This window comes from Chinchilla lanigera, unplaced genomic scaffold (genome assembly GCF_000276665.1).
Source record: "Chinchilla lanigera isolate Chin_1 unplaced genomic scaffold, ChiLan1.0 scaffold00004, whole genome shotgun sequence".
In the NCBI taxonomy this organism is placed as follows: domain Eukaryota; kingdom Metazoa; phylum Chordata; class Mammalia; order Rodentia; family Chinchillidae; genus Chinchilla; species Chinchilla lanigera.
The window spans coordinates 37,034,183-37,043,668 of NW_004955405.1; the positions used below are offsets into that span (position 1 = coordinate 37,034,183).

At 51.0% G+C, this 9,486-nt stretch overlaps 1 protein-coding gene across 9 annotated transcripts in view; it reads left to right on the forward strand.

Annotated features, from left to right (window-relative positions):
- Positions 1-9,486, forward strand: part of Mybpc1 (myosin binding protein C, slow type) — a 73,357-nt gene that overhangs the window by 41,385 nt on the left and 22,486 nt on the right. For all 9 annotated transcript variants that reach the window (XM_005374551.2, XM_005374554.2, XM_005374553.2 and 6 more), the window contains 7 exons: positions 81-205; positions 1,198-1,303; positions 2,747-2,913; positions 4,152-4,314; positions 6,391-6,497; positions 6,821-6,954; positions 9,113-9,272. In XM_005374551.2, the coding sequence (XP_005374608.1) occupies positions 81-205; positions 1,198-1,303; positions 2,747-2,913; positions 4,152-4,314; positions 6,391-6,497; positions 6,821-6,954; positions 9,113-9,272 (962 nt within the window). The remainder of the gene's footprint in view (positions 1-80; positions 206-1,197; positions 1,304-2,746; positions 2,914-4,151; positions 4,315-6,390; positions 6,498-6,820; positions 6,955-9,112; positions 9,273-9,486) is intronic.

The window sequence follows — 9,486 nt, forward strand, 5'->3', positions numbered from 1 at the left end:
ACCAAAGCTCAAGCCAGATTTGCCGGTGATAAAGAATGAAAGCAAACACATGCACTGGACTTGTCTTCTCTTGAAAACAGGTACATCTTTGAGCACAAAGGGTGCGAGAGAATCATGTTCATCAATAACTGCTCCCTGACAGACGACTCGGAGTACTACGTGACGGCTGGCGATGAGAAGTGCTCCACGGAGCTCTTCGTGAGAGGTAACCACATCTCCCCCTCCCCGGGACATGCTGCCCCACCTGCGGCACAGCGGGCTGGGCTCCCGGGCTGGCTCGGCTCCGGGCTCTGCTGTGTCCTTGGCTTTGGTGATGGGGAGCACGTCACGATGACCCAGCGCGGGAGAAAAGGCCGAGTCAAGGCCGCTTGTGGTTTTAGCTCAAGCCACACAGGTGGTGCGAGGTAGTTGTTCTAGTGACGACTCCTGCGGCTTCCCTCGAGAGGCCTGGGCTCACACGCTCCGCTGGTCACAAGCAGGACTCTCGGCAGAGCGGCCGAAGTCAGTAGATTTCGAGTCATTGCTGAGACGCCTCTCAAAGTCTGGTGATGGTCCGTTCAATGAGCATAAGAACTAGTGCTGTGCCATGTACCAGTTATGACCTATTAAGACAGTCTTTGAGTATTTGGAAACAAAAACATAGATGTCAGCAAGATAATGAAATTTAGTGATCTGTGGCCCAGATTATGAAGGTGCACATTAGAGTATTAGGAGTACTAGGAGAGGTCAAGAATCCATGTGTCCCTCAGCTTTGTCACAGAGCCCTCCGATCACAGACAACACCCTCTGATCACAGACAACGCTAGGGTCTCAGACTGCCAAACCCAAGTGAAACACCTGCCGAGGTCCCGCCCTCATCCACTGGAGTGTCTCCCGCCTACTCTCCTTTTCACTGGGGGAAGGAAATTTCACAGATTTGTGTCTGCTCTCCAGAACAGCAATGGATTCAGCTTGGAGAGTTCTGTGAAAATTGGAAGAACTTACCCCGAATCACCAGGTGTTTGTTTTGCCAATCAAAGGCCTTCTAACAAATCATTAAAAACACAACACAAAACAAAACCACCTCACTTTCTTTTTAAACCATGTGACAGCAGATAGGATTTTGTATTGTTGGGTGTTTGTCTGTGAACAAATCAGGGCTCAGGAGACAGGCTTCGCATATTTCATGATTCTGAGTCCCCTGCTTTTCCACACTAGAGCCTCCGATCATGGTGACCAAGCAGCTGGAAGACACAAACGCTTACTGCGGGGAGCGAGTGGAGTTAGAGTGCGAAGTGTCTGAGGATGATGCCAATGTGAAATGGTGAGCAGCTCTCCCGAAGTCTGCCCGTTCTCAAAGACTTCTGCCTATTAGAGCACCTTCCTAGTGGACAGAACAAGAAATACAAGTGTCCTTTAAACATGTGAAACATACGGGAACCTTTCCGGGCATGGTGGTGCACACCTATAATGCCAGCGTTCAGGAGGCTGAGGCAAGAGGATCACCACGAGTTTGAGACCAGCCTGAACTGCACAGTGAAACCCTATCTCTAAAAGACCCCCCAAGACCCCCAAACTATACTGACTGGGGTTCTTTTCACCTGTTAGAATGAAAACAGGTCCAGAAACCTATGTTGGGAAAGATGCAGGAGGTAGGTACTTAATAAAAGAGGTCACCCCGGTTATCCAGCTCTGTGAGACTCCAAAGCCCCTGCATAATCTTAATCCCTACATGAGGTCTCTTCTCTGTGCTCACTGGAACTTCTATGGAAAACATATTCATGTAGTTTTCACTCAGAGCTTCATCACTTTATCCTTACAATACTCCAGAAAAATATTTCAGGCTGAGAATCACTGCTCATAAAGCATTATAAAGACTTAGGGCTGGCTGGGGATTTGGCTTGGTGGTAGAGCACATACCTAGCATGTGTGAGGCCCTGGATTCCATCCCCAGCACCTAAAAGTAAATAAATAAATAAGCAAATGAACAAGTAAAATCGTTAACTAAAGCTTTTTTGTTTGTTTTTGGGTCAGGTGAGGAGTGTTTTCTAACATGTTTTCTCTTAAAATTATAAACTAGACAACTTAAAATCTTAAAGTGAAATGTATTAAGAAGTCTAGTCCATTAGCAAGATGTAATGATGCATGCCTATAATCCCAGCATCCAGGAGGCTGAGGCAGGAGGATCACCACGACTTCAAGGCCAATATGGCCAATGTTGAGTTCAAGACCAGGCTAGACCACATACTGAGACCTGATCTCAAAAAAAAAAAAAAACAAATAAAAATAACAATAGTTCAGTAGGGAAACACAGTCAGGAACTGTAGTAATTGGTACAGAGTAGACTGTTCATGCACATCTAGAATCATAGCTACCTTTAAAATGTGTCACAGCGGGATGGGAATGTGGCTCAGTGGTAGAGCTTTCGCCTCACATGCACAAAGCCCTGGGTTCGATCCCCAGCACCACAATAAATAAATAAAATGTGTCACAAGCCCAGAAGAGGGCATCAGTCACTCTCAGCAAGCGCGCCTGCCTGCTCGTAAATGACAAGGGGTGGTTCATGTTCCTCTGATGTAATTTTCTCCACGATCCTTGTCACAGTGGGAATCTGTGGATATGTGACGTGATGGCTACGTTCATTCTGGCCTGTTGGGGATCTGCCTGAAACTAGATGCTGCTAGAATAAAGCCGTGAACGAGACCGGTGAGCTTTGCTCCCTGAAGATCATGTTGTAAAACTCTTCCCGTAATCCATATTCCCTCAGGTTTAAGAACGGCGAGGAGATCATCCCCGGCCCCAAGTCAAGATACAGAATTAAAGTGGAGGGCAAGAAACACATTCTGATCATAGAAGGGGCGACCAAGGCCGACAGCGCGGAATACTCGGTGATGACCACGGGCGGGCAGTCCACCGCTAAGCTCAGCGTCGACTGTGAGTGACGTTTCTTTATGCGTGTCTTCCGAACCCGCCCACAGACGGTGCTGGGTTGATTAACCCACTTTTGGGGAAGTCGGGCCTGTTTGGTTTCTACACGGGGCATTGTGAAACACGCAAAATTGGATTCCGTTCTGGTGGGGCATCGATGTCGGATGAGTCAGGGTTTCTGAGAGCAGACAGCAGCTACTCAATGTATGAAAGAGCACCAACTCTGGGGAGAAAGTATAGAAGTCACCGCCAGGAAGGCTGCCCCTGAGGCTGTAATCCCAAGACTGGACCGAATCTTGACAGTGTCTGCTTACTCCACAGGGGAGCTTGCTGTCTGCTCATTAAGTACACACCCAAAGTCTCACCCAAGGTCTTCAGCGGCTTTGGGTGAGAAGAAATGAGTCAGGATTTCACACCGGGGGCAAGCAGTTAAAAGCACCTGCTGGATGAGTAGCAGCGTGCTTGCTACTAGGTTTCAGAGAATTAGAGAATTACTGTGCTTTCCCAAATGCCCTCTAACAGGAGACATTTACTCATGACAGAACTGGCCCCAGTTTGCCATAAAAATTGAAACAGTGGTGGCACATCCCTGTGATCCCAGCACTCGGGAGGCTGAGGCAGGAGGATCACAGTGAGTTTGAGGCCAACCCAGGCTACATAATGACTTCAAGTCCAGCCTGGACTGCATAGCGACCTTGTCTCAAAAAAAAAAAAAAAAGAAAAATCTTGCTTCCTGACTTCTGTGTTGGTCTGGTTGTAGTTTATATGATCATTGATTGACTCAGAAGCAATCTCACCACACTCTTTATGCTTTGCAGGACTGTGAACCTTTTAGCTTCACTGTTAGAAAGGTTTCCAAACACAGGCAGACCTTCACCTGCTCTTTGCACCCACTTAAAGCAATTATCATGGGTTCTGCTATCAGGGAAGTTCCACATTTCTAAAAGCCATGCAATAAAGCCATGAGGTTTGTAGGAGCAGTGGTGTTATCGGTCCAACACTCAAAGGTCTTTGTTGGTGACATGTTTTAAAAACAGCTAAAAACCTCACGAGAAACCTGTCTGTTCCATTCAGCGGGGTGCGGATTGCCGCGCTCACCCAGGCGCCCCGCAGCAGGACGGGGTACACGGGCCTGGTCTATGCTCCTGTGACCCTTGGTGTAGCGCTCGCATTTGTGGCGCAGTGCCGCGGCGGGAGGGACGGCGCCTCGAGGTGCCCTGGCTGGTGACACTCCGTTTCCACAGTGAAGCCTCTGAAGGTCATGACGCCCCTGACTGACCAGACGGTAAAGCTTGGCAAAGAAATATGCTTGAAGTGTGAGATCTCTGAGAACGTGCCCGGGAAGTGGACGAAAAACGGCCTGCCCGTCCAGGAGACTGACCGGCTGAAGGTTGTCCACAAAGGACGGTAAGCGGACGGGACGACCCTGTCCGCGGGGCTGCTTCCGGGGGACAGCTCCGCCTCCTTCTCGCTGGGAGGGCGCCCTGGGGAGCTGACCTGTCTGTGGGCTCTTCCTCCTGCCAGCAAGAGCAGGCACGTTCTCTCCCACCACCGGGCTCCCCGCGGCCCCCCGAGTCCCGGACCCCCGCCCCGCTCCGTGGGGCTGTGAATGTCCCAAGCCCCGGCTGGTCTCACTGCCGCGGGATATGAATGGAGTCCGGCCGAGGCCCCGGGCAAATGTACCGACTGTCCCCACCCGTGTGCAATAGGATTTCCAGGAGACAATGGTTTGGACTGAGCCTCCGGACCAGGCCAGCAGGCCCGATCAAAGCGGAGATGCTGGTGCTAAGTGCGGCCTTCACCACGCCCAGCTGTTTACCTGACCTCCTAGGAAATCAGGAGAAAGGGAACTCATGGCCCAGTCCTCAAATAGGCCAGTGCTAACTTACCCAAGGAGGCGCCTTCCGCGGGAACCTGTACTTAAAAAGTGCCGGTGAAATAACCACCTTGTGTTTTCCGTCCCTGCTCTCCTGGCTCGAAGCCACTCTCCTCTGCTCGGCTGACAGGACACTCGTGCTACTTCGCAGAATGAAGTGCGGCCCCCTTGCAGAATTGCTAACGTGGCGCACGCCTGTCATCCCAGCACTCGGGAGGCTGAGGCAGGAGGATCGTTGTAATTTCTAGACCAGCCTGGGCTACACAGTGAGCTCAAGACCAGCCTGAACTGCACAGCGAGACCCTGTCTCAAAAAAGACAAAAAAAACAAACAAAAAGCCAATGAAGTCTGTCAGCCAAATGTGTTGTAGTGTTGTCTTTTGACACCAATAAACATCACATGACCTGCCCAAAATTTTCTTCTTGGCAAGTTGATATATATAGTATCTTAGCATCTAGCAAAGACATAAAGCAAAATTTGTAACCGTGGGCCCACGGACTCTTCTGAGACCACAAATGAACTTCTAGGGATCCCATAAATCCTCTGAAATGGTGAGGAAGTTCTATTTGCGTACAAAAATATACACTCACATAATCTCAAAGTATTGCCTCTATGTGTTATATTTTTAGTCAGTATAGCAACAACTTTATTTTTTTCAACTTTAGTTTTTTCCATTGGTGCACGTGTGCTGTAGATAACAGCTCCATTTGCCATGGGGCTTGGTCCACGTACAGAACCCGTCTGAACCCCTATTTCATTCTCCTCCTGCCTCCAGCTCTTGCTCCCCTCTCTGTCTGAGAAAGAGCTGTCTGCCCGCTTCCTATGATCTATCCCATACTCTGCACTTTATTTACATATTTGGCTTCTCATGTAAGAGAAATACATAGTTAAGCTTGTTCTTACGTCATTTTTTAATCTTCTTGACATGCTGAGGATCAAACTCAGAGGTTTGCCTATGCTAGGCAAGTGCTCCAGCACTGAGCTATATCCTGAACCCCAAAGTAGTGCTTTATATATAGAGAGAAGCCATAGTACCCACCTGATAGTCACTGGTCCGTGACCCCAATAAACCGAAGAACTATTCGTCTTTTGACATGGAAGCCCAACTCAAGATTACTGTGGGTAATTCCTTGAATCTTCAAGTGTAGCATGGCTTTTTATCTTTTATTGTTTTGAGACAGGGTCTCACTTTGTAGTTCAGGCTGGCCTTGCACTCACTATGTCATCCAGGCTGGCCTCAAACTCACAGTGATCCTCCTGCCTCAGCCTCCCAAGTGCTGAGATTACAGGCGTGCGCCACCATGCCCAGCTCAAGTGTACCATTTTTGAGATGGTGTGTTTTATTCCTTTGAAAGTTATGAGATGAGAAATAATAGACTCTTGCATACAAATAAGCAGGTTGCATTTGTAGAGATCCTTCCATCTAATCCAAAGTACAGAGATCTAATTTGGGCCAATAAGTAGAATGATTAAGCCTTCACATTCTGTCCTTTCTGGCCTGCATGATACAAGGTAATCAGACGAAGGGCAGGTGTCTCTTCAGTTTGGCCCACATGTAATTTAATTATCTGCAAAGTCTTTAGAAATGTGTTTTCCATGTTTCCTAGAATCCACAAGTTAGTCATCGCCAACGCCCTCCTTGAAGACGAAGGGGATTATGTGTTCACCCCTGACGCCTACAATATCCCTATGTCCGCCAAAGTTCATGTTATTGGTGAGTTGATAAAAGAAACCATCGCACAATCGTCTCTTGTGTGTTTGCTCCCACCTGCCTGAGAATTATAATGTATCCAAATCTTCGTGATAAAAAATGCATCGATTGATATCAATCGTGAAGCAAAGTGCTGACTCTGAAGTCTGACAATGAGAAAGTTTTGCAGGGTGCCAGGCACCAGCCTTCACTCCCTGACCCCCCTGGGAGCCTTTGGCCGGCTGAGAGGCCGCTCGGTGTGCCCCTGTAGCTCTTGCGCCTCGCGGGCGGGGGGGGTGTTCCTGGGCATCCCCCTCTGAAGACAACATCTCCGCTTGCCTTTCCAGATCCTCCCAGGATTATCCTGGACGGCCTGGACGCAGACAACACCGTGACAGTGATCGCGGGGAACAAGCTGCGTCTGGAGATCCCCATCACCGGGGAGCCCCCTCCGAAGGCCATCTGGAGCCGGGCGGATAAGGTTTGTCACCGCCTGGGGTGCGCGCGCGCGCACACACACGCACACACACTATCCCTGCCCTTGCTCTCTGTTAGGCAGGAGAGGGGCGAAGCCAGTAAAGGTAGAGGTGCAATTCCTTGGGGAAGGAAAGCGGGCGGACTTCGGGCAGAGCTGGCATCACTCACGGACGTCGCTGTCCTGCTCGGTGCGGCCACGCGTGGTTTGCGCGGAGTGGACACGATCCCCATTTTCACTCCACGCGTGGCAGGGGTGGGGTGCAAGAGCACCGCTCGCTGAGTTATCAAGTCAGCGGGCAAACAAAGGAGCGAGGCCACCCTGGGCGATAAAAGTCTCCCACGGAGACCCAGGGGAGCGGGCCGGGAGCCCCACGAGGGCCGGGCGGAGCTGCGGGAGAGCAGAGGGAGCCGCGCGGCGCCGAGGCCGAGGAGGGGGCTTGCGCCGGGGAGCACCGCTGGGGCGCGGCCGGCCTGGGCAGAAGCGAGCTGAGCGGCACGCGGGCGCCTGGACCCCGGGGAGCCGCGCCCTGCAGCTGCCCAGCTCTGCGCCCTGAGGCGCTTCCGGCCAGCGCGGGAGCGAGAGAAACCAAGCCTGAGGCTCCGCGTGCGCCGGGAGGCCGAGGCAGGGGGGTCACCCGCGGCAGAGAGCGGCCCTGCGGGATGCGCCGAGCACTGCGCTGAGGCGGCAGCGAGACCGAAGGAACCGTGGGGGAGGAGAGGACGAACAGCAAGGGGAGCGCGGTGCCGGGATAGTGCTGCCCCCAGCCAGCCTCGACAGCTCACCGCGGTGCGGAGGGACTGAGGAGTCGTTTACCCGGCCCGGAGGCTGCCCAGAACCTACCTCCCAAACCACGAAAACAAGCCCTGAAGCGTCACTTTGCGGATAATATCACTGCATCCCAGAATAAAGTACAGTCTGCAGTGTGTGCCGGGCAGTTGCGCGGGACAGCAGAGAAATCCATGAGGAGAAAAGTCCACTGAAACCAGCCCAGCTCTCACCTGTGTATCAGGACCAGCAGACAAGGACAGGGGAACTGGAATAACTGCGCTTAATACATTCAAGATGTCAGGTGGAGAAATGTTTAGCTCTCAATTTAAACTTAAGAGAAATTGAAGTACAGTTGGGGAAATATACAAAAGACCCAAATCAAGTTACCTAGAGATAAAAACTCCAGAACGTGTCAGATGAAAAATATAGTAGAAGGAATGACTGACTAATTAGACGTTGTTTTATACTGTGAACCAACAGTGCATGAAATGTGTGATAGAATACTATGCAGTGATGAAAAAGAACGTACTAATAATAGATGGAGCAACATGGATGAGTTTACAAAGCACCGTGCAGTGTAACACCAGGTTCAAAAGGCTGCCTGCTCTTTGATTCCAGTTATATGGTATGTGGGATGAAAGAAAGCTCTAGGGGCAGGTAGTAGACCAGTAGTCTCCAGAGACCAGGGCATGGGTGTTGCCTGGCTCAAGGGACACGGGGACATTGATAGAGATGACAGAAATAATCTGTATCTATCTTGGTTATGGTGATGGCTACGACTGCATCAATTTGTCAAAATTCACAGAATAATTGATCCAAAAATTGTAGGTTTAACTTTATGGAAATAAAGGTGGAACAAACAAACAAACTAAACAAATACAGAAAACTCAAGAGGCTAATGTGACACTACCCTGAATAAATATCTTTCCTTTCACAATCAGAAAGGTAGAACATACTTTATACTCCTCTGTTAGAATTTGGCTACAGTAAGATGAAAGATTTCATTCCATTATGAAGTAGAATAATCATGAAAATGGTTTCAGGGATTCTTATTGTTGTCACAGTCACATGTTTTTTGAAGATTTAGGAGTCCTAACCCAGCCATAAGAGCAAAGAGTTGCCGGAAGTGGTGGAGCATGCCTGTAATTCCAGCACTCAGGAGGCTGAAGCAGGAGGTCACCAGGAGTTCAAGGCCAGGCTGGGTTACACAGTGGACCAGCCCATACTGTATATAGTGAGACCCTGTCTCAAAAAAACCAATCAAACAAGTAAATAAAACATGCCTCCCTCATGGGAGAGGGGGCAGGATTAAAACGACCCGGCGTGTCTGGCCCTTAGCTCCGTGTGGGGCTCAAGTCCACGCGTGTGACTTGCGCTGTCCCCTCCCGGCCAGGCCATCATGGAGGGCAGCGGCCGCATCCGGTCGGAGCACTACCCCGACAGCAGCACGCTGGTCATCGACGCGGCGGAGCGGGACGACTCGGGCGTCTACCACATCAACCTGAAGAACGAGGCGGGCGAGGCCCACGCCAGCATCAAGATCAAGGTGGTGGGTGAGTCGGGGCGGGACGGCTGGGTCGGGGTCCCCCGGCCCACTTGCCGCCGCCCGCTCCCCGCCGGCCCCCAAGGTCTTGGAGGACGCGCAGCTATTTTGGGGACCGGTCATCGGCTCTGCTCAGTCCCGGTCCCTTCTGTGCCCTTTAAAGGTCACCGGGGCACCACTGCGAAGTGACCGCCCGCGCCTCCGTGGCTGGGGACGGCGGTGCG